Below are 25,643 nucleotides of genomic sequence, written 5' to 3'. Positions count from 1 at the left end.
GTAGCCTCTGTTGTAGTTTCCTTGACCACCAATGTAGTTCACATCAGTTTGCATATCATCTGAATCATTACCAACAGTTTCTTGTGAGGAACAATAGCCTTGCTCCTCCACAAATTTCACAGATTTCTGATCTTTCTTGAGAAGCATCTCAATCTTGGCATTCAGCTCATCTATCTTCTTGGATTCATAACCAACACCCTTCTGGCTGGTGTCAAACCTTGACTTGCGGTTTGCTTTGCTGGATGACAGGTTGTTCAGCAAGGTGTAAGCTTCTTCAACAGTCTTGGTCATGAAATCACCATTACTTGCTGTGTCCATGGCATCTTGACTCTCTTCATGAACTCCATTATAGAAAATGTTCAGCAAGCTCACATCAGTGTAACCATGGTGAGGGCAGTCCTGTGTGTACTCCTTGAAACGCTCCCAAGCCTCATGAAAGCTTTCTGAATCAAGCTGCTGAAAGCTTCCAATTCTGCTTCTCAGATATGTGGACCTTGACTTGGTGAAGAAATGCTGTAGAAAAGCAGCTCTTGTCTCTTCCCATGTAGTAAGAGATCCTGGAGGGATGGACTTTAACCATCTGATAGCTTTATCAGCTAAGGAAAACGGGAACAACCTGCATTTCAAAGCGCCTTGAGGAACTCCATTATGTCTGCTGGTGTCACAGACTCGCTCAAAATGCTCCAAGTAATACATCGGGTCCTCAGACGGGTTTCCATGAAACGGATTTTTCTCCACCAAATTAATGAGACCAGTCTTGATCTCAAAGTCTCTTCTCTCAATGGGAGGTGGGCGAATCCCAGAACGATCGGCATAGAATGCATCTGGTGTATCATAATGTGCAAGCGTCATCCTAGGCATGCCATAGTCTCCAGCCTGTTGTCTTGCAGCTACACCAGCCTGCTGATTATCACCAGCATTGTTGCCTTCTCGTTCATCTACAGGAATTGGATTTTGCGGGTTGTCCTGAAACTGGTCTTCTTGGTGTTCAGCCATTTCAACCTCTTCAGCGGACTCAAGTCTTTTCTTTTTCACTTGTCTCTCTAGGCGGCCGAGCTCTAACTCCAAAGGTATTAAATTCGATGATCCTTTGCTTCTAGTATGAAATCCGCTCATTCACCTGAAAACACAAACAGAAAGAGAAAGACAGAAACATTAGACAAAATAAAAATGCTATAGTCTTAAACTGATCATTAACTCAAGGGTGACCAAATGGTCCCCGGCAACGGCGCCAAAAACTTGATGTGTCGAGTTTTAACCCGATTATCTAACTGCAAGTGCACAGTAAAGTACGCAGTAGTAATGCGGGATCGAATCCACAGGGACCGATGATCACACGTAGAGTTGCAGACAAGTTAAAAGCTACAGCGAACGAATATATATTTTTGATGGTTTTTATTTAATCTTCTCTAGTGTCACAAAGCATAAACAAGCATATAAAAAGATGATTTAAACGATTTGAAAACTATTTTAAAACAAACGTTGGGCATTGGGAATTCTCAGGGATTTCTTTTTAATCAAGATACAATTAATGGAAGACACAGGGATATATTAAGAACCGTCTAGAACTCAAACACGATATTAGAATTAACCTACTTCCGTAGCGCTAATTCTCTATGTCATAGAAATCTCCACACTAACTTCCGCTGAGTTTCAATTTCTAAACAAGCATTAAGAACAGGTTCAATATGTTCACAAAGCGCAATAACATCAACTTCCGAGGGTTAAGGACACTTTGCTCATCTAAAGTATTTTCGGAAGTTCAAACAATCACTTTCGGTGCATCAAACAATCTAATATCATGAACTAAGTGATCAATTCAGTTCAAGCAGTAAGAAATCCATTAGATGAAGAACCAAAACGTAATCCCTTAGTCTACACACGTTTTATGAATCAAAACATCAAGAAATCCCCTATGAGAACCCCTAAACCCAACTAGATGACTACTCACACATAACTAAGCAAGAACAAAACGATTTTGATGAAGAAAACATGATAAGATTGTATTAAAACAGAGTAAAGGTTCAGAAGATCTTCTCCAAATGGTTTTCAGATGAACTCCTTTACAAATCTTCACAAATCACACAAAACAAGATAAAAACTCTCAAATCTCTCTCAAGAACTTGTAAATCTCCTTCTTGGTCGTCCCTGGTCTTTTCTGAGTCCCAAAAGTCGAGAGTTCTCTTTTCCATTATTGAGGGGAGTGGGTAAAAAGGAGTGAAAAGCTCGTTTGTGCGTGTGGAGCCCGTAGAGCATGGGATCGGCCGATCCACATGGACCGGATCGGTCGATCTAGGGCATGAAGGCGTGGGATCGGTCGATCCACGTTGTCCGGATCGGTCGATCTGTGGCTCTGTGCGATCAATACTTCATTCGGTCCATTGTTCGGTCCATCTTGCTTCTGATAAATCCCGAATGCGTTCTTTTCTTTCAAGCTATCTAGTAACCTGCATATTACACTTAAGAACACCAAAACGCATCAAATAGACCAAAACATTAATTAAAACCGACCATTTAATTGCTCCAAAACGAGTTTATAAACCGTTAAAATCACGGAATATCAGTTGGTGATGATTTTACTGCAAAATGGAGTTTGGAGTGGGTTTTGGAGTAGGGTTGGAGATGCCCTCATTCCTCCAAAATGGAGTTGGAATTTTTTATTTATAAAATGGTCTTCCATATTTAAATATTTTCATTTTTAATAAAATATTATTTTAAATAAATATATAAATATTATTTTACTATATATATTATAAAAATTACTGTTACTATTTCTTAATTATATAAATATCCATCTAATCAACTATTTTATGCAACAAAATATATATAATATAAAACATAAAAGACCATACATATAAAAAATAAAAGATAAGCACCATACAAAAGATATATGATATAAAATATAAAAGATCATACATATGAAAATGGACTATTTTGCAAATAGTATAAATGAAAGATGATATTACTAATTTTTTATTAACATAAAACATAATATATTAAAAATATTCTATTTTGGAGTACGAAATGGAGTAATACATTGGAGCAAAACTCAACTTCATTTTGAAGTTACTCTATTTTGGAGTAGAAAATGAAGTAATACATTGGAGATGCTCTAGGGGGTTTCTTACAGACAAAGCAAGAACTGATTTTGCCACCGAATCAGCCTCACAGTTAAAGTTTCGAGAAATAAAATCAAAAGAAATGACATCAAAGAAAGAGATGAAGTGATAGATATCAAACATGATACCGAACAGTTCAGATTGGTACTCTCCCTTCTTCAATAGCTTGATCAGGGATAAGGAATCAGATAGAACCGCCAAGGATCGGACGTTTGAATAGACCGCAAGAGCTACCGCTCGATGGACAGCAATGGCTTCAGCCATTAGAGCTGATGATACGTGACAGTGAGATTCAAAGATATTGGGAAGGGACACCCCACAACTCCCACTGAAAACCCCACCTATACAACACTTATGAATCATTTATCTAAGCTAATTCCAAGATGAATTTCCTTTCTTTTTTTGTAACGGCTCTTATTAATTTGAATCTTATGTTCAAGCCATAGTTTATTTATTCAAACTAGTAATCATCACAGTAACATTCACAGCATGTAGAGGTGTAAACTGGGCGGGCTGACCATGGGCTAGTCCAGTCCAATTCATTTTGGGCGGGTTATGGACGTGCCCAATTAATAAATGGTCAAACTTGACAAAAGATCAATTGGTACATGGTCCAATTGGGCGAAGACCAAATGGACAATGGGTGTCCATGGGCTTACTAAAACATGTTTTTATGAGTTTAACAAAAGAAAACATAACTTTACAATTTAACCCAAAACAATAGTTTTATCGTTAAAATAAAAAATTCACGATTTTGACGGAAAACATAATTTCACAATTTTGAGAAAAATGTATTTCATTAATTTGGCGGGAAAATGCAATTTCTCGGTTTTGGCGGGAAAACGCAATTTCTCGATTTTGGCGGGAAAATGCAATTTCTCGGTTTTGGCGGGAAAACGCAATTTCTCGGTTTTGGCGGGAAAACGTAATTTCTCGGTTTTGGCGGAAAAACGCAATTTCTCGGTTTTGGAAGGAAAATGCAATTTCTCGGTTTTGGCTGAAAACACAATTTCTCGGTTTTGGTGGGAAAACGTAATTTTTCGGTTTTGGCGGAAAGACGCAATTTTCGGTTTTGGCTGGAAAACACAATTTCTCGGTTTCGGCGGGAAAACACAATTTCTCGGTTTCAGTGGAAAAGCGTAATTTCTCGGTTTTGGCGAAAAAACGCAATTTTTGGTTTTGGCGGGGAAACGTAATTTCTGGTTTTGGCGGAAAAACGCAATTTTTCGGTTTCGACGGAAAAAATGAAATTTCTCGATTTTGAAAGAAAAACATAGTTTTACAGTTTTGACAAGAAAAAAATACTTTTATAATTTTGGAAAGTAAACCTAATTTCAAAATTTTAGAAATAAGATCTAAACTAATAATTAAAAAATAATTATAAATTTTATTGGGTGTCCATGGGCATGTCCATTTGGACATGGTCTCTATTGGTCTTGGACATTTGTTTGGACCATTGTCCAATATAGACCACCCATTAGTGCCAAAAACTGAAATGGTCCAATTGGTCGTGTCCATTTGGACCATGGACGGACCATTTGACAGCTATAACAGCATGGCACTCAAGAGTTACACAACACACGTTCATGGTTCATTAATAAACAAAAACAATCACAAAACAAACATAAAATATGCTACATGTCGATGATCGAAGTAAATTGACCAGGTTTGTTTAGTGCTATGACTTTTTTTACATCTGACTTGTAGCAGCTCAAACTATCTCGCCTCAGGAAATATCCCAGTGTCAATGAGCATGCTCACTTTAGCCTGACCATGAGAGTCCATCCTGCCTCTCTTCATATTTCTCCTCGAGTTTTCAGACGCAAGACACTCCTTTAGTTCGACAACAACCTGAGACATGCTTGGACGTTTTGTGGAAGAAGGATTTGCACATGACATTGCCAAATCAAGAACTCTCCAGGCAGAGTGAGAGTCATAGTCTCCTTGAAGGTTTGGATCCATGATAGTCCTAATATCTCCGCTAATTAGCTCAAACTCAACCCATTGTGTTATGTGAGACTTTTTACGAGATTGGTCAATCACGGGTTGGTTTGTGATCATCTCCAATAACACAATCCCGAAACTGTACACATCGCTCTTCTCGGTCAACCGACTTGTACGGTAATATCTGCCAGGTGAAGAAAGTAATATATTATTATCGACATGCATTCTTCAACAAGAAGGAAAAGAAAACATCAACATTGTGATATTAATCAACAATACTTACTCGGGATCAAGATATCCAGGAGTGCCAGCAATCATCGTCGAAACATGAGACTCACCTCCAAAATCAGCAAGTCTAGCCTTGAACTGCTCCTCCAACAATATGTTCGTAGTTTTTACATCTCTATGAACCATTGCTGGTATGCACCCAATGTGTAAGTACTCCAAACCTGTGGAATGGATTCATCTATCATAGCTTTAAAAATGGAAGAAAGAATTAATTCCATTTTATGGCTTAAATGTAAACAAACCTGACGTAGCCTCCAAGGCTATTCGTAGTCGAATACCCCAGTTGATAATGGATCTACCTCCTTTCCCTGTATCTCAAATATGTAGATGCATTTACATAATGGTTTCATGAGCTTTTGTTACATATGAATTTTGAAAAAGTTTACCAGACAGATGGTGTCTTAAGTCTCCATTGGGCACATACTCGTGTATTAGAGCCAAGTGATCTCCTTCATTACAGTATCCTACTAAGTTTACCAAATTTGTATGGTGAACTCTCATAAGAAGATCAACCTAATCATACATAGAGAAAACACATACGTAATCCATAAGCTTGTGATGCGAAGGATACTGTAAACTTTTCAAGAAAAGAAAAAAGCAGGTATGCATACTTCTGCCTTGAATTGCTTATAGCCTTGTGTCGATGATTGGGAAAGCAGTTTAACAGCTACTTGTTCATACACATTTAAAGTACCGTGATAGACAATATATACCGAATCCTCCTTCCCCAACAACTCTTTGAAAGTTATTTGTCATTTTAATGACCTCTGAATAAGTAAACCTTTTCTTATTCATTTGGATTGGTGAAACTGGTGGATTAGCATTTGTGACGTTCACAGCTGACGATATAGAAGGTGGCCGTTGTAGAGCTGTGCAAAAGAAATGTTGAGGGATATAAACTAAACTATTTATAAGCTATGTACAGTTGTTCAATTTATTTTCTTGCAAATTACCTCCTAAAATTGACCGCGTTTTCTTCTTTAAAACAAAAGCAAGTACCAAAACAACAAGGATAATGGCCACAGACGCAAGTGATGCCACAATTGCCACTGGAAATGGCTTGGATTTGGGAGGTATGCATGAATCAGAGAGACAAAGTCTTGGGTTCCCTTGAGGACTACAAGAAGGCAATGTTTTGTTTCAAGACATTAGTTACACAAATAACTGAGAAATTATCAAAATCTGCATCATAAGGTTCTCACTCTAACAGTCCTTTCCTCAGAAGAGCCTGAGGAATCAAACCACTAAGATCGTTCCTGCTTAAGTTTCTGTTCAAAATAAAAGTTAAATAAATATAACAAGAACAAACTTCGGACATGATCTAGGTGGAATCTAAAAAGCAGTACCAAAAAAAATGAATTATCTGAAAAGCATTACAAAAATATGTAGAAAAGAGAGACTTACATGAACACCAACGATTTCATGTTGCCTAGAAACTCTGGCACTTCTCCAGTCAAATTATTATTAGACAAGTCCCTAGTGTGTTTCAAGATTGAGTAAAAAATTTAGAATTCATCCAGATATAATTATATTTCTTCCTATCAAAGCTGAACATACTTACAGAGTTTCTAGTTGTGTGAGATTCTGAATGTAATCCGCAATGGTTCCAGTTAGACCACTCGAAGACAAGTTTCTGGTGATATGTCCAAAAACACATGCATTCAGAAGTGTAAATGATCACCATTACTAACAGATCTTGAAGAATGTGTGTGACTATTGATCTTATGACTTACAAATAAGTGATTCTTGGTGGTGTAGACTTATCCGTGATTCTGCAGTTTAAGCCTTCCCACATAAGCTGTTGAGGGACGCATGGGTCTCCTTGCCAGCTATTTTTACTTATTCTATAGGTGGTTTTGATGTTTTGAACAGAAACCACTGACAAAATATGTTTTGATGATAATTGAATTAGTATATGAAATGAGTTGACTATTCTATTGGAGTTAATTATGATTTATGTATTACTAAACATATATCAATAGTTGCGACCTTATAAGCACAACATACCGTCATTTTCATTTGTTTCAGACTGCGGAAAATGGATAACTGTGTAGACCTCATGAGCATTAATCAGAGGTGGAAGAGTTGATCTGTTAGTTCTTATCAGCTGGAGACTGCATTCCCTTCCTTCGCAAATTATAGGCGACGGGTTATAGATAGTAAATGCACTAAATTTTGGAGGAATGAATTGTCTGTGTAGGACTTCTCCATTCCAAACTATGCTGAACTCCCTGGTATCGCTGGTCTGCAACTCTTGGATCTCAGCGAAGTGTGTGTACGTAGAAGTAATATTGGTTATCAACAATACTCGAAGTCCAGTTGATCATCAATGGCAAATTGGAATTAGTAGGTATTGCAGCACTTGTGAGTGCGGCATTTGGTGGATCATAATCATTTTCTAAATTGTTCACTTCCACTTGGAGAGTGGTGGAAATCTGGGTCCATTCATTTCTGAAGTACCAAGTCCATACACGGTCATATCTATCGCTCGGGTACCTGGAAATGGGGTTTAGAAGTGAAATCAATAAAATTAAGATGGAACATTTCATTTTTCATGAACCATGCAGGGTATAATTCTTGAAACAAACCCCTATGTTGCAAACAGTGTACGACCTTGGAAAAGACAGAGGTGAACAGAAGAACCACAGGAAACAGAGCAAAATATAGTTTTTTTTTTTCTTTTGATAAAGGGATTACTTGCAAAACTTAGTTACATTACATAGCAGAAAACATTGACTTGAAGTTGAGTTACCTTATGTAAGTATCTGATTTGTTGAAAAACGTCCGAAAGTAAAGATTGAGGGAACCAGACACAGTCTCATATATCGTGTTTCCCACAGGCCGTATCTCCAAGGTGGATATTAGCGGAATAGTTGTTCCGTTCTTAACGAGACAAATCTGCAACGAGTTTGACGTTGGAATGTGCAACATCTCCACTCGTCTAACATCATCTCGTTCTTGCCATTCTACCGTGCTCCAAAGTTTAGGTCCAAGATACAGATCAAACTTGGGCTTAATGTTAAGACCATCATAATTTTCATACACAAAGAAAGCTCTGACCAAATATTTACTTCCCTTTTCCACATTCAGATTGTAACAGTTTCGTGATCCATTTGGAAAATATCTCAGCGTTCTGTACGGTTTCAAGTATTGGCTCTCACGGTTTGGTTGGATACTTCCAGTTAGCCCACTCTGGATGTACGCTGCGTCCGAAGAGAACCGCAAACCAGTGCTTGGCTCATCATAGGGAGAAGAAAGTTCTTCCGCGGATAGCCCGCAATCCAAACTGATGAACCCTGCTAACACACATGGACAAGAGTTGTGATGAACAGTGCGTTATATTTGTTTCACTTTTATCTGGATTAATCAGGATAAGCCTATAACTTAAAGGAGCAAATAAAAATAATATTCGCTATAAATGGAATAAATCACAAAGGGTCTAAATAAATGATAAACATAAAATAAAGTTTATGAAATAAACATGAGTGGATATAAGAAATAAAATAAATTTACCACGTTTTTTCATCAAAATCGCTGACAAATATGTTTATAATTAATAATTAATTATCCATTCCATCCGAAATAAATAGCAAAATTTTAACAAAAAAATATTTATGAATAATTTTTTATACATCATTTATAAAATATGACATCCATTTGCACACAAATACTAAAATTTGAGATCACCAATATGCTCCACTACTCTAGCAAGTGTATTTGATCAACGATATATAAAACTGTATAAGTGTTATTGATTTGAATTTTGTGTCCATTATTTTCATTATTATTGCAGATTACGAAAAATAAAATCGGCTTTATATGAAATATTACCACTGTTCTTTTCTTGAATATTATACTCATGGCAAATAACATGAATACTAAATTTTGATCCGCGCACCCGCGCGGATATTTGTTTTAATTTTTTTATAAATAAAAATTTATTTTTATAAGTGGTAAACTGGTAATATATATTTTAAAATTAACTCGTTTAAATAATTATTTAATATGATATTTCTAAATATAATAATTTTATAGTTTATATTGAGTAATTTTATTTTACCTTGTAAACCATCAATTATATCATCCATATTTTTAGAATATGATCTGTATATCCGCAGAAATGTATTTTTATTTTTATTTTATATATCAAAATTTTATGATAATATATATCAAAATTGTTGTATATACTATTTAAAATATATGGTGCTATTATTTTATATTTTTCAACACTAATATACTGAATTTACATAGGACTATAATTTTATGAAAACATACGTAACATAATATATCTATATATTATATAAATGATTCTTTTATGTGAATTTATTTTAGCTATTACTAATAAATAATTAAAATATAATAATATAGCTTTTAAACAATATTGCTCATTAACTATTTAAATCTAGGTTTATTAATTATTTTCAAACACACATATATATATAATTAAATAAGAAAAGATAAAGAATACTAAAATCTAGTTTATTAATTATTTTTGCCATAATTATTTTGTAGAATATGATTTTGGAAATGCATTAATTAAAAAGTAAAAGACAAAGGGTGTTTTATTTTTGTATTTCTTTTTTAATAATATAGATATTTTAACGAATATCAGATTATTTATCTTCCTTTTGTCAACTACCAGATTCAGATAATTACGAAAAAAAAACTATCAGATAAACTAATCAAGCTAAAACGTATAATTAGAAGGGAAGAAAACAAATAGGGAGAGAAAAGATAGAGAAGAGAGATCTACTCCGGCATACGGCCGGCGCGTGAGTGTCTGTGCCGTCGCCGGAGCTTTGTTTTCCTTCTTGGTTTTTGGTCCTTACCGTTTCCTCTTCACAGATCCGTCAACGGTTGCCTTGTCAGAGCTCTGACGCCGAGGTTTTCCATCAGAGGAGAGTCGGCTTTAGAGTAACGGCGCGGCCGTTTTGAAGGCTTGCGGTGGAGATGGAGCGGCTTGCATGTTGTAATCGTTCTACCCGGGAGATGGAGGCTAACCTAGATCCATCATCGCCGGTCTTGTCGCGGGGTAGGGTGGAGGCTTTCTCAGTTCTACCAACGCCGCTCTAGCTTCCGGGAAGAGGAGGCTCAATCAGCTCCTTCTTCGCCGGCTTTTGGTCACGGAGGGTGGAGGCTAACAAAGCTCCACGCTGCCGTTGTGGAATCCCAGGTCTTTTGGGTTGAGGTGACAGTTTCGGGTTTTGAAAGTTGAGGTGGGTCGTGGATCAGATTTGGACCCGTGGGTCGCAGCGGTTGAGATCTCAAGAAGAAGAAGATCTCCGGCGACGGTTACGTTTGTTTGAAGAGGAGGTTAGCGGTGGTTCTCGTCGTGCTTGTCTAGGGTTTCCGGTGGTTCATAGGCGGAAGAGATCTTGTTCAACGATTGAACTCTCCGACGGGAAGACAAGGCGTCGCAGAAGTCCGATGGCGCGGAGGCTTTGTAGGCTCGGAATTCCGGCGAAAAGTTGTGACGGTGGAAAGCGACGGTGGAAAGCGTCGGTGGCTGTGCGAGGATGGGGCAACTAAGTTGAGGCGGGCGACACGTGGCGGACGGATGAACCAGATTCTTACACGTGTTCTGCTCTGCCTCCTTCCCGCGCGTCCAGAGCAAGCCCGGCGTAGCGTTTGTGGGCCTTGGGCCATGGTTCTTATTTGGGCTTCGGCTGTTTTTTTGTTGCCCATCTCATATTTGGGTTTTGGGGGTTGTAAGCCGGTGAATTTGGGCTTCGGCCGTGGGCTACGCCCATTTGATCAATATAATTTCAATTTGAAGGAAAAAAAAAACTAATCAAGCTGTTACATATTAAGAAATTGTTCATCAGCGGAACAGATCACCTATTCTATAAAAAGGTTCAGGAGCTTCGCTTTGTCCCACTCCTTAGCCAGTTTACAAGTATATATAACAAGTAAAGATGTGAAAAGTGATACCTTGTTGATCCTGAGCCTGAACAAGATGAATAAAAGCCAAAGTTCCTAATACCACCACAGTAACCCGACACGCAGCCTCCATAATTAATTACTTCTAAAGAAATATCAAAACACTACAAATGCCCCCAAGTTTTGTGAGACTACCAGCCGCTGGTAACCAGCGTATATATAAACAAACTCAATCACACATTGACGTCAAACCAAGCTGTGGCTACATGAGAAATGGTCTTCAGTATGCAAATATAAAATAGAAATTCAATCATTCGAAGTAAATGTACTATAATATTTCAAAAATAAAATACACGAAGATCACTACGAAAAGTAAGTTTTCGACACACAATAAAGAACTTGATTATTTACATTATCCAAAGAACTAAAGAAGTATATATTAATCTTGGTCATACAATAGGCAAACTTATTTTCGAAAGACCATTTCAATTGATCTAAGCTGTTATAACATAGTCATCTTTCTAGCAAACATATTATTTGGTCCTTTTCAATGTTCTGTGATGAATAGTCCCAGAAACTAGAGTCAAATAAATGCATAAAACCGATCAAAGAAGGGGAACGAGACACAATGATCACACCGATTACTATATCCAAAGGACGTGGGTAAATCAAGATCCAGAGAAAAAAAGCGATTGTTACTAGCTCAGAAAATCAAAACATGTAAGCAAGTTTAGTGGAATTAGTCAAATACTTCTAACCTATGTGAAACAAATGTTGTATTAGCCTTGAATAAATAAATGGATAGTCTCATAGATATATAGTGGTATATGTTGAAAGTTAATATAATTTATTTGGCAGTTATGTCAACTAGGCAAGGAACCCGTGCGATATCGCACAGAAACTCATTTATAAAAAAATATGCCACATTTTATACAATTTCTTTTGGAAAAATACATGTGTTACAAAATATACATGCATTTTTAGAGATTTTTATAGGCTACTTGTAATAAATTACAAATATGTCAGTACCAATTAGTAAATGCACACACATTTAAGTATCTATGCATTTAAGCTATTACCGTGAACTAATTTTATTAAAAAACATATGTCATTTTGTAGAACTTACTTTTATATAAAGCATCTTATTTTGCTATCAAAGAAGTTCATTCGTCATCAAAGTATACTAAAATAAAGAAAAAAATACATATCTTTTGATGTTTCATGAACTTTAAAAATGTATAATATAAGTAAAATGAGAAATAACCACAAACCATATCAATAAAAAAATATTCTAAATGAAAAAACATGTGATCCACAAACCATAGAATGTATATTATAAATGTTACTTTATTTTTTTTTATTTTTTTTTTGTCATCAACTTTTAATGACTCATACTGACTCTGTAAACCAAACCGGGTGATCTGCATCCATGTGAACGATAAAAGACGGTTGCTTCCTAACACCGCGTGCTAGTCTATCCGCCGTTGAATTTTGCGTCTATGGTACATAGATAATCGCTGATCAGGTGAAGCTCTCTTTTAGGATCTTGACATCATCCAAATAATTTGCAAAAGCTGGCCATTCATCTGGTTCCGAAACCATCTTCACCAATTGAGAACAATCCGTTGCAAACGTAACCTGAAACTGACATAAATTCTTCATACATTCCATTGCCCATAGAAGCGCTTCCATCTCCGCATGAAGAGGAGAGATACTACCCCTAGCATTCCTCGCCCCCAACAATCCTTCAAATCCTTCTAAGGTGCTGAACCAACCTTGTCCTGAAAAAATATCACCCTCTTTCCATGAGCCATCTGTGAAACACCATCTTCCTGGAATTGACGGAAAAATCGTATCCACTATTTGTGGTGTTGTCCTCTGTTCATTCAATATTTGTGCCGCAGCCCACAGTGTTGATTCTGTTTCTGCTAATTTAAGTGTATCCCTGGAATCCATATCCAAATTATTGAAGACTTTATTATTCCTAGCTTTCCAGATGTACCATAGTATCCATGCAAACTGATGATCTTCCAGCGGCGGAGTCACTCTCCAGAATAGATGATCCATGTTTGTGAAGAGAGTCCTTGTTGGAAAAATATCTGGATTTGATGGTATCTTTGAAAGAGCCCAAACCTGGAGTGCTGGAGGACATTCAAAAAACACATGGTTTATTGATTCCTCTTGGGCTCCACATCTTGCACAACAAAGATCCCCTTGAATTCCCCTTGCTTGTAAATTCTTCCTCGCTGCTATACATCTTGTCACCAATTGCCATAGAAAATGTTTTAACTTTGGCGGACACCGTATTTTCCAACAGAAAGCCTTCAGAACATTCACTGTAGGGCCAATCAGTAGTGGTGATCTCTCCCTATCTGGATAAATCCGTTCTACCTGATATCCTGATTTGACCGTATATTTCCTATTTTTTGTGAAGTGTCATCCATCTCTATCTGCCCTCTGAGTTCTGCTCAGTGGTATGCTTTCTATAAGTTTTGCATCCTGTGGATCCACCAAAAAACGAATTGTCTGTGAATTCCACGTACGTGAGGTAGAGTCAACTCCATACATACTTTGTCCCATGATTCCCAGTGCATGCCTCTTGTACTTCCACCTGAACTCCACCAGAATTGTGATACCGCACTCGTCAGTTTTTCACGGTTGCCTTAGGTAAACGATAGCACGACATCTTATGATTTGGTAATGCCGTGATCACTGATTTAATGATCACTTCCTTTCCTCCTTTTGTGAAAAACTTGAAAGTCCACCCATTGACTCTATTATTTAATTGTTCCTGAACAAAGGTAAAAACTTGGATCTTTGAACCCCCCCCCCCATATTTTCTGGTAAACCAAGGTAAGATCTCATTCCTCCAAGATTCTGGATGCCCAAAATATCCTTTAATTCTTGTCTTACAGATTCTTCAATCTTATGTCCAAATTGAATTGATGACTTTTCAAAATTTATTAGCTGCCCTAAAACTGTCTCATATTCCTTTAAAATCCTAAGAATGGTTTGACACTCTTCCTTTTGAGCTTTACAAAAAAAGAGGCTATCATCCGCAAAAAGCAAATGAGATATCGATGGACAAGCTCTAGCAATCTTCATTCCCGTTAGTTGTTGCCCCCTCTCTGCCCTTTTTATATTTGCAATTAGGATCTCCTTGACGTAAGCCCCTATGTGGAATAATGAGGCCACGTGGTTGACCATTTATAAGAATCCGATATTGAACCAACGATATACATTCCATCATCAATTTAATCCAATGGATGTCAAAACCCATTTTCTGTAGTAGGGCCTTGATAAAGTGTCATTCCACTCTATCATATGCTTTGCTCATATCCGTTTTAATAGCCATATACTTTCCCTGACATGCTTTATTTGTTCGCAATCCGTGGAACATTTCCTGGGCGATAAGAATATTATCAGAAATCAACCTTCCTGCCACGAATGCCGATTGAGTTTCAGATATGAGTGAGGGAAGATAGATTCTCAATCGCTGACACAACACCTTGGAAATAATCTTATAACCTACATTACAAAGACTGATTGACCTCAATTCCGTCATTCTTGTAGGTCTTTCCGTTTTTAGAATCATACAGATATTAGTGATATTTAATCTTGCATACATTTCTCCCGAAACCAAGAAATTATTCACCATCTCTACCAAATCATTCTTAATAATATGCCAGGAGTGTTGGAAAAAAAGAGCAGTCATGCCATCCGGTCCTGGCGCTTTCTCTGGATGCATCATAAACAAAGCCTCTTTGACTTCCTCCTCCGTCGCTAGTCTCAACAAACGTTGATTCATATGGGGAGTGATACCCGGTGTAACCTCTGCCAGAAAGCTATCGAATTCCGATGGGGAAGTGGTACTAAATAGATTTTCAAAATAGTCGATTGCTACCTTTTCCACACCAGTATCCTCTGTAATCCAATTCCCATCAGTATCATGTAATCCAACAATTTTGTTGCGAACCCTTCGTTGCTTGGTTAAAGCATGATAAAATTTCGTGTTAAGATCCCTAGAGTAATACCACATGTTCCTACTTTTCTGGTGCCAATACTCTTCTTCATCCTTATATGCATCTTGTAATTTCCTAGACACCTCAAAAATATTCTCCTGAGACCTGGTATTATCTGTTTGTACCTCTTCAAGTGCTTGTTGTAACTCATTTATTTTTTCTTTTCCATAAGGTGGATTATTTTTCCGCCATTTAGCAATTTCATGACGACAATTACTAATTTTTGCCACTATACTCTCAGTTCTCCCTTCTACTCTTCCATCGCTATGATCTAGCCAACCCATTGTAATTGATTCCATAAATCCTTCATGTCCAATCTATCTCTTATCAAACCGAAATTGTCCTTTCCTCCTGGGAATTTTATCTTCTAAATAAGTCACCACCGGTCGATGATCGGAAGCCACCATTCGTAGATACTCTTTAAAAGAACATGGGAATAGAGTATGTCACTCTTCATTTGCTAAAGCGCGATCTAGTCGACATTTAACCAGCACTGCCCCTTTCCCTTTTCCTCTTCTGCCTTGCCATGACATTTTATTTCCCCGTGCCGGAAATTCTAGTAAACCACTATTTCTTATCATGTTATTAAAAGGAATAAACGGGTTTGCACTCCTGATTGACCCTCCTTCTTTTTCCTGATTACCAGTAATTTCATTAAGGTCACCAATGATGAACCAGGGTTCGGATCGCGATAGTCCATATCTAGTTAAGCGCTCCCACACTTGTTCTCTCATCTTTTGAACTGGATCTCCATATACAAAAGTAAGATAAACCGTTTTGCCAAGAACCTCTGCTTCCACATCAATCATTCGGTTACTAGAATATAATACCTTAACCTGATATTCATTATTGTAAAAAAGCGCTAATCCCCCACTTCTCCCAACTGGATCTACTGTGACCAGATTATCATAACCAATATGAGATTGAAAGTTTTGAACAAACTCAAAATCTTGCTTTGTTTCTGCTAAAAACAAAAAATCTGGTTTATGTTTATGCCTTATCTCCTTCAAATAGCTTATGGTCCACTTACTTCTCATTCTTCGACAATTCCAACTTAACACTTTCATTTAAAAATATTGTTTTTTAATTTGCTCCGAAAAGCCGAATTGACGGGTGTAATGATACCCTATTACCATAACCCACCTATTATTCTTTCTCCGGGGCATTAACCAATTTATAAAAGAACACAATGCCACTACTCGTTTAAAACTCCCATGTTTGCCGCTTTCTTTATTCACGTAGAATGCATGGACTAGAGCTACTTGTACAGAAAATAATAACCATCCCTTTGAGCTATCAACATAGAAGATAAGATTATGTTCCATACGTAAAGCTTACATAACCTCCACTCCAAGGAATCCCATATTCCAACAAAAACCTTGAAAGATATGTCAATCTCTGTACCCCAACATGGATTAACGCTGTGTTGTAACTTTAACATACACTCAATAAAAATGTAAATGTTTTCTATATGGCTCCAATGCCCCATAAAAATAAGAGAAAATGACTAGAATAACACTAAAAAAGTTTTTGTCACAAATATAGCCTATAAGAATAAAAATGACCAAAATAGCACTTAATGTTTTATCAAAAGAGATAAATATACACTTATACCCCAATGGTAAATTAATTTAGACATTAGGGTTTAGAGTTAAAGGGTGGAGTTTAGGATTTAGGATTTAGGATTTAGGATTTAGGGTTTAAGGTTTAGGGTTTAGGGTTTAGAGTTTAGGGGTGGGGTCTAGACTCTAGGGTTTAGAGTTAAGGGGTGGGGTTTAGGATTTAGGGTTTAGGATGTGGGGTTTTGGGATAAGATTTCAAATTTTGAAAAAAAAAAAAAAATTAAATTTTTCAAAAGATAAAATGCTATTTTTGTCATTTTAGTTTTTGATGACTATTTTTGTGACATAAATTTAGAAAAGTGCTATTTTGGAGATTTGCCCTAAAAATAACCATAGTCAACCCAAAATTGCCAACACGGTCATTTACTATCCAATCTAAATTCAAAAAACGTAAGCTCTCTTTCCCTCCCATGCCACATATCCCTTCGAAAGTTCCTCTGTTACTTGAATTTATACCTTTGTGAAAAAGGAACAGCAGTAATGAAGTTATAGATAAAATGTAGAACTCATCAACGTGCCATATAATCCTCCTTGCATCAGTTCTTGCCAATCTGTGGCTCCTCTTAAGATCCATTGCTATGGTTAACTTTGTTTTCTGTGGTTGGTTTAATGAGTCCAACCAGAGAACTCGTTCCCTGTTAACAACTCCAAACACCGACTCCAAAAGACCATACATTGAGCAGTCCAACTTGGGACCCACCCATATACCTTTAAGACGATTCCTAGGGTATGTCTGCAAACCAAGCAGCGACATCCCTGCTTCCACATTTGCCACCCCATGATCTCTGCTTCTCGGCCCCATTCCTTCGTTAAAGAACATCTCTTCCTGTTACTCTTTCGATGATCAGCCAAGCTCCCCCTTCCACCAATAGTACCAATCATATTCCAAATAATATTAGATACGTACCATAGTACTATCATAAACCAAACACTGAAACAAACAGGACCCGGTGCAAGGATACCAATATTCCCAACCATAAAGGATAAAAACCTTAATACCATCATAATGAGATCACTGGGACTCATTAGACCAATTTTGTATAACCATGAGCATTGAACTCCACCCAAGTAATTAATCCTCATAACCCAACATTCCCAGTCTTTTCCTATGCAAACTGCCATTGTCTGTGCATGGTTTAAAGAGGCCAAACACATTTGGAATCGCAATGATGGGAGCAGTTTTATCCTTTGCCCCCACTTAACATATATATGACCACACCCAATTGTAATGTCCAAACAAAATAAAATCCATACACAAAAGGATATACAAAAAGATATACCCAGTCCTGAAACCGTGAACAAGACTCCAAACCTTATGGAAACCAGGCAACACCAGTCGCAAGGCTTGACAATCGAATCAAGGGTGCTCAGAGAGCTTATTGAAACTTGAACAAAATGCAAACCAGAGACTTGAAACTGCCCATGTGACGATTTCCCCAATCTTCTAAAGTTTTTTTGATCTGATTGCGGAAACGCCAAATCAAAAAAAAACCTGCTGTCCCGATCTTCCCATAAGGACCCACTTGATGATGCTCCATCCATTTTTGAAAACCCCGAATGATTCCTGGATTCCATAGCCGCAAACCATGATAACCCTAGTTTGTCGCCATCGCAATCGCCAGATTCAAAATTGTGAAATGTTACTTTATTTTATCCCCAGATTTTGATTTTGATCTATTTTTCTACAAACTTGTAGATTTTTCATTGTGTTGTATGCATTTACAAATGTTATTTATAACATTTCTTTAATCATGATCAATCATACTATTATTAATTTTAGGAATCATATGTAAATAATATGATCACTTTTGACTACTATATAAACATTAATGATTAATAGGTAAATTTATCCTAATTATATGTTAATATTTCATAACAGGTTTAAATTGTGGTAATATTTCATAACATAAAATTTATATATTATTAAAATACAGCAGAAGCATTTTAAATTATACACCTATTATATATTTAAATATGTAAAATAATGAGTTTCAAAAACTACACGGAACACTCTTAATAATATAATTAATTATTGATTTATCATTTGAATTCTTTCATATAAATCATAATTAGTAATTTTAAAAATTAATTATATGACCATTCTTTTGGTTGCCACCTTTCACTATTTCGAGTTATGATCTTTTATAAATTAATCTAATAATCTTTCAATTATTACCAAAAACAAATATAAATACACACAAGCGCTTATGCATGTTACGTTCATTGGATGCACATATTCACATGAACCGGTGTGACCTTTCATCACACAAATAATGGTCACGGCTTTTTAATTTTCTTCTTGATCACTAAACCAACAAACACTAAACGTTTGACCGCATTAAACAGCATGCATGCATTCATTCAGGCAGGTATGCCAATCCACTTACGCTTCCACAAATTCGTTAAAAAGGATATTTTGTTCCCAAAATTTACAGGCTTTTGTGACGTGATCACAAATGAAAAAAATTATAAAAAAAGAAAAACACACTTTAAAAAGCTCCTTTCATCTAGTAGAAGAAAATTTAGACTAATGAATTCATTGTTTCGTTTAAGATTTGTTGCAAGCCAAACACGAATGACTCTTCTTACAATTTTTTATTAACAATGTTTCATTTGAATATCTTCTAAATATTTTTTTGTCAGCTAATCTTCTAAATATTTAAAACCAGATAACTATACAGAAGTTTCTTCATCAACGTTTTAAGAATTTGTGAAATATTTACGGTAAAAAACTCATGGACATGGACTATTTATAAATTTTTAAAGCTATATATAAATAGTCACAATTTTTCAGATTATGGGTAGTTATCTTAAAATGGTATTTTTAAAATATTTTTTTAAAATGAGGCATTGTCTTCCATAAACGTTTTGATGGAATTTGAACGTAACTTAGCTCACGTGCCACAAAATCAGGTTTATTTTTTTAAACCAAACAGTAAACATGTTATCCTACTCCGTGTTAAAGACTAACTTTTGTAAACTGTCATTGTCTTGTACAATTATTTGATGTTCAAGGGGCAAATGAATACTTGACCTTGTAATAGGAACTCTTTGGTGAGGAATTTTAAATTTGAAGAACCGTTGCATAATCTCATAGGCTGATACATACCTACAATCTAAAAAATAATCCATCTCAGGCACTACATCCGTATTGTTTTCACCATTTTCATCTTTTGCAATAGTTTTTTTTTGTTTTTCTTCAGTATCATTGTTGTTTTTTAACTCCTTTAGTTATATGTTTAAAAATAATGAGGAAAATTAAATTAATATATAAATTTATAAACTCAAATACAGTTAGAAAAATAGATTGTTAATTAATATATTAATTTTTTTATGAAATGCAAGATAACCTTTGTCGTTACTGAATACTTCAGTACTGGATCTTTGATTATACGGATATGTATAAGACAATATTCTTCGTACTCCTGAAGGGAAATGATTGAATTGAACGATTAAAGTCTTGCAATTGTGTATTACGTTTACTGAATGTTTACCCATTTAATTAACAGAAAATATAATATGACTTCCGAAAGAATGGGATTTAAGGAAAAACGTGTTGTATAGACACATTATATAGATAGAATGATTCACAAAACCAATAGATACAACTTTTCATATTAATCTTCATAACTATTAGATGCAGCTTTTGGTGATGAAAATTCTGTATTTTTAAATTAACAGTTGCATCTCTGAAAAATTAAGTTAAGTCAGTTAAATTATATTTAAAAAATATTACAAATATAAAAATAATTAATAAAATTGATATAAGTTTATGTGTTTATTAGTTAAAAGATTTTAACTTCTATCTATACTTTTATATATATAGAATGAAAATACATACACACTAGATAATATAGTTTTTAACCAAAGGTTGCTATCATCAGTATGGTTAATCAACAATATTTCCAAGCATCAATAGTTGCAGCATTACATTTGAGAAGTTACAATTCTTCATTTGACTATTGTAATAGATCAGATAAATAATTATAAACACTCGCTTTAGAAACACATTTTAATTAATTGTGAAAGATTACAATAAGAAACTCAATAACATGGAATATATATAGTTTTTCAAAGCTATGCATGAATAGTCACAACTTTTTAGATTATAAATAGTTATTAAATGATATCTTTACAATATTTTTTGAATAGTCACATCTGTTCAATTTAAATGGTCACATCCTTTCAGTTTAAAGATAGTTATCTTGAAAATATACTTACATGAATAGTCACAACTTTTCAATTTTAAAAAAATACTTATATGATTGGTCACAACTTTTCAATAGTTACAACCTTTCAACATAATTGGAATTCACAACTTTTGGAATTAATTGGAATTGCTATTATTAGTAGATAAAGTATATGTACTTCTTCAGCTATTTTATTCTGCAGTCAATTGTCCATAAAAATTTAAAATATAATATGTTTGAGATGGAATAACGAGATGATGGATGACCTAACAAAAGTGATTTGTTATATTATGCAATTAAGACCAAAATACATGAAAATATCATGTGGAATGCAAGATCAATAACCAATTCTTCAGAAATAATGAACGTCGATCATCATATGGGATGGGATCCACATGCCAATGTAAACATGTGGAGAAAGACATTAATCGTGAGTGGTTAGAGGCGTTGCAAGTTGTATAAGAGATAATTAGCTATTTTAGTTCTGATCCCAAAGGCAATTTAGAAATTGTTCTTGGTGTGCGACGAAAAAATTATGCTTTTTGGTGAAGTAATTGTAACATTTGAGTTTATGGTATATAATGTTGTATGTTAAAAAGTTTAAAAAAAAAACTGATTTAACTTTTAGTTATTTATCCATAAAGAATTACAAATTTAATCATATTTAAGCTGAAAAAATAAAAAAATAATGGTTGATTATAAGTGATTCGTAATACTGTGTAAATGAGGTCAAATCACAATGATAAATCACATGATGATTGTAAAATATGTATTCAAAGTTTTTTGAGCTTTCGAAAATGACTCGCTGGCTACAGCACGAAATGAGATCTACGAGTCGAATGAACAGGCGAGAGAAGCTCATTAACAACCCAAACAGCAAGAAACATTAGAGCATCATTATCCAAAATTTCTTAGGGCGGGGTTTTTAAGAGAGTATAAGAAACTGTTTTTTAATTTTTAATTTTTAATTTTTAACTAAAAAGTTAAAAAATTGTTTCTTAATTTTTAACTAAAACATCAAGAAACTGTTTCTTATATTTCCCTAAGAATCTCAACCTAAGAAACTCAGAAAAATGATGCTCTTACGGTATAGGTCCAAGTCCAACTACCGTTTTGGAACCACAGGAAAATAAACAAAGCAAAGCAGAACAAAAGGACAATTTAGGTTGACTTGCCTTAGAAAGTCATCTGCCTTTTGAAGGTACATCTAACGAAAATCCTACTGTGTCATAAAATAAGAATTATTTTCCAACGACATAAATTTCTAGGCTGGGATCATTGGTGTAGTTGTCCCTGTCTTAACAAAGAAAAATCTGCAATGAGCGACATATAAATGAAAACAACCTTCGATATCTTCATTTTTTAAAACACAGCGTTGAATCCATGAAAACAACAGACACAAGGATCACAATTATCAACGATGATTTTATCCAAAGACAAGTGGGGTCAACGTGAAGAAACTAACATTTTCAGACAAAAGAGTGCTTGAAACGCAGTCATATATATTGATTTACAAATAGCGGGAAAATTTATTTTGGGCCGATGTTAGATGGCCCATTAGAACCATAACTTTTTGATCCATAACGAATTTCAGATCCAATAATTTATCACCTATCAGTAATCTGTCGTCACTTTCATCGTCAACGCGAATCAGTCACCGAAGACAGAAGAGAGATGAGGTTGTTCGATCCGTGGCCAGTGTTCTTCAAGAGGGAGTGGAAACGTTGCTGGCCGTTTCTCACCGGATTCGCCGTTACCGGCGTCCTCATCACCAAGCTCACGGCTGGATTCACCGGTAAGTCTTTCAGATCTGACCGATCTTCTATGGAAATAATATAACTAATCCTTAATTAATCTGTGGAATCAAATAGGATATAACCAACACTTTCTGTTATGTATCGTGATTGATTGTTGAATCGATGGTTGTGGAAACCCTAATTTTTTTTTTTATTATTTATTTTTGCAGAGGAAGACACCAAGAACTCCAAGTTCGTCCAACAACACAGGCGGTAATGTCTTAAACTTTCGATCAATGATGTTATTATCAAACTGAACTAGCATTTTGTCCTAAATCACTAATCTGATGTTGATTTGTCTGCGTGATCTGTTTCTTGAGCCAATTATGTGTTTTGTCTGATGCATTTTATGAACTATACATAAATCTTCCAGCTTTGTTCAGATTATTTTAAAGGTTGGTTTGCTAAAAACTAACCATTCTCTGCACTTGTTTATGTTTTTTTTTTCAGGTGAACATGAGAAAGGGAAAGTCGGCTTTCAAAACTATTCTAATAACATAGAAGAGAGGATTCTTGATACTGTTCGTCTCTCTTTTCCTTTTTTTTCTACTTTTGTTCTCCCCATTCCTCCCTTTCTCCCCATACATTTAAATAAATCTTACAGTCCTGAATGATTGAATCCACCAACAATAGATTCTAGCAATAAAAAGAATGATGAGATATGGTTTCCTTAAACACTAGCCATTCTCTGCATTTGTTTCGAACTTGAGGTGATCTACTTGTGTGAAATAAGTGTAGAGGCTGAGAAAGTGAAGGTACTTATGAAAACTATTGCGAATGCTTCAGCTTTCTAACCTATTCCTGTAAACATAGAAGAGACAATTCTAGATACTGTCAATCTCTCTTTATTACCATAAGTAGCGACAGACCTCATTGCAAGAGTTAACTAATCAAGCAACCATAATAGCCTAATAGGAACCATGGCGTTAACTAGTTAGTGACAAAGCTAAGGAACCGACTCCAAGATTTGTGCAATGGTGGTGCTTTGAGGAGACGTACGCAAGAGAGGGAGAAAAGGCTTGAGCTTATTCACCAAACCCCTAAACAAAACCCCCCGCGTGACTTTCAGTGCCGTTTCCACCACGAAATGCCCGTACTCACTTGTCGCCAGACTCACCAAGTTGTCACTTCCGCACTCCAAAAGCTCTGTCATCACCAAAACACCCGTCTCATCCCTCTCCAAAATCTTCTCCACGATGTATCTTCCACCCTCCGTAAATGAGAGCTCGACGTAATGGCCACGGAGGCTAACCCCAATGTTACGCGTGCTATGCAAGCTACAATGTTTAAGCACTTGTTGGACCACAATGTTCCCATATCTACTGTAGCTTAGAAAGCGAGCTTTGGACGCAACTACATCAAAGAGGGCAACACTGCAGTAGAGAAAGGACACGTCCCTTATGATTGCATTGAGCGCGATGCTACCGTATTGGTCACACCCTAGGGGAACCGCGTAGGTGAGAATTTTGTCGCGCATTGCCCTTTTCTTCTCGCGGCTGAAAACTCGCATCCCTTGGATGGCAACGTAGGGCGCGTGCTCGTCCGCCATGACGTTGAAGAAGTTGCGGAAAATAGCGGCGAGGAAGAAGGTGTCGGCGTCGTCTGATTTTCCGAGGAGTTTCTGTAGGTGGATGGAGCCGTTCTTGTTTCTTGCGATCTTCAAGAAGTAGTGATCGTATTTTGACGTCAGCAACGAGGCCATCCTCTTAAGCTCGCTTTCGTTTAGCTTTGAGATCACTTCTTGAAACAGAGCCGCGTCTTCGTCTTCGCCGCTAGTCATGACGTTGGTCAGGGATCGCAAACACGTCTGAGCTTCTTGAGGAGTCAAGGAGGTGGAACGAAGTGAGTTGAGTAAAGATTGGTTCTTCTCATCAGCAAGATCGGTTTCTCTTGGTGGAGGAGTGGCGGTGGGGGGAGGAGGAGGAGGAGGAGGAACCGTCGGGTTCTCTTGTTTGATGGACAAGGAGAAGGAATCGTCGCTGTTTGCCATTGTATTCGTTAATTCTAAAGTAATTGTTAAAAGATCTGTGGAGTGATCATGCCTATATATATATAGGAAAGTAAATATATATGCATGGCGACGTCGAGTACTCCTTTTAATCATTATTTTTATGTTTTAATGTTATCTTACAGATTTTTCTACATTTGTTAATTGAACTATATTAAGTCCACTACATTCAGATTTCTTAGAATTTTGTCATACTGTAAGTGGCACCAAATGTTAATTCATGATTTGTTAGCTGGGTCTTTTCTGTAGACTAAGGCCTGTGGAAAAGATGTTGTATGAAGTGAAAATAGCAATTTAAAATGTTAATTCATGTTTTGAATTTTCAGATGAAATGTAGAAACTGAGAAGGCAAAGCGTCCTTATGGAAACTGATGTGAGTGCTTCAGCTTTCAATCCTGTTGTTATAACATAATGAGAGAATACTATTGATCTCTCAATTAGCCTATTAGCTTATAACTAGCATTTGTCCTAATCCTAATTCTCAATGCCTAATGTTTGCTTTGTCTGCATGATCTGATTCTTGAGCTGTCTTGGTCATGTATATGTGTTTTGCCTGATGCATTTATGAACCATACATGAATTTTCCATATTATCTAAACTTTATATATACATACAGGTCTACTAAACAGTCATGATTGTTTATATAAATACCAACCATTCTCTGCACTTGTTTTTGTGCATGATTGTTTTCAGGTGATCTACTGATGTAGAAGCTGAGAAAGAGAATTTTCTTCTCAGTGTTATCGGCTTTCAAACCTATTGAAACAGTCTAAG

The 25,643-nt window shown here is 36.0% G+C and overlaps 2 protein-coding genes and 1 pseudogene across 2 annotated transcripts; 1 reads left to right on the top strand and 2 right to left on the bottom strand.

Moving 5' to 3' along the window:
* Positions 1 to 4,835: 4,835 nt before the first annotated feature.
* On the bottom strand, positions 4,836 to 11,364 carry LOC106316746 (annotated as a pseudogene).
* An 11,320-nt stretch (positions 11,365 to 22,684) lies between these two features.
* LOC106315493 lies at positions 22,685 to 23,078 on the top strand. The gene is made up of 2 exons (XM_013753236.1): positions 22,685 to 22,860; positions 23,032 to 23,078. The coding sequence occupies exons 1-2, from the start codon at positions 22,740 to 22,742 to the stop codon at positions 23,076 to 23,078; spliced, it is 168 nt and encodes a 55-aa protein (XP_013608690.1). The 5' UTR covers positions 22,685 to 22,739.
* A 316-nt stretch (positions 23,079 to 23,394) lies between these two features.
* On the bottom strand, positions 23,395 to 25,143 carry LOC106315492 (putative pumilio homolog 20). Its single transcript, XM_013753235.1, has one exon. It carries the CDS (start codon positions 24,963 to 24,965, stop codon positions 23,808 to 23,810), a length of 1,158 nt encoding a protein of 385 aa, XP_013608689.1. The 5' UTR covers positions 24,966 to 25,143; the 3' UTR covers positions 23,395 to 23,807.
* Positions 25,144 to 25,643: the final 500 nt, after the last annotated feature.

Source organism: Brassica oleracea, chromosome C9 (assembly GCF_000695525.1).
Source record: "Brassica oleracea var. oleracea cultivar TO1000 chromosome C9, BOL, whole genome shotgun sequence".
In the NCBI taxonomy this organism is placed as follows: domain Eukaryota; kingdom Viridiplantae; phylum Streptophyta; class Magnoliopsida; order Brassicales; family Brassicaceae; genus Brassica; species Brassica oleracea.
This window is presented reverse-complemented; position numbering and strand designations above follow the sequence as displayed.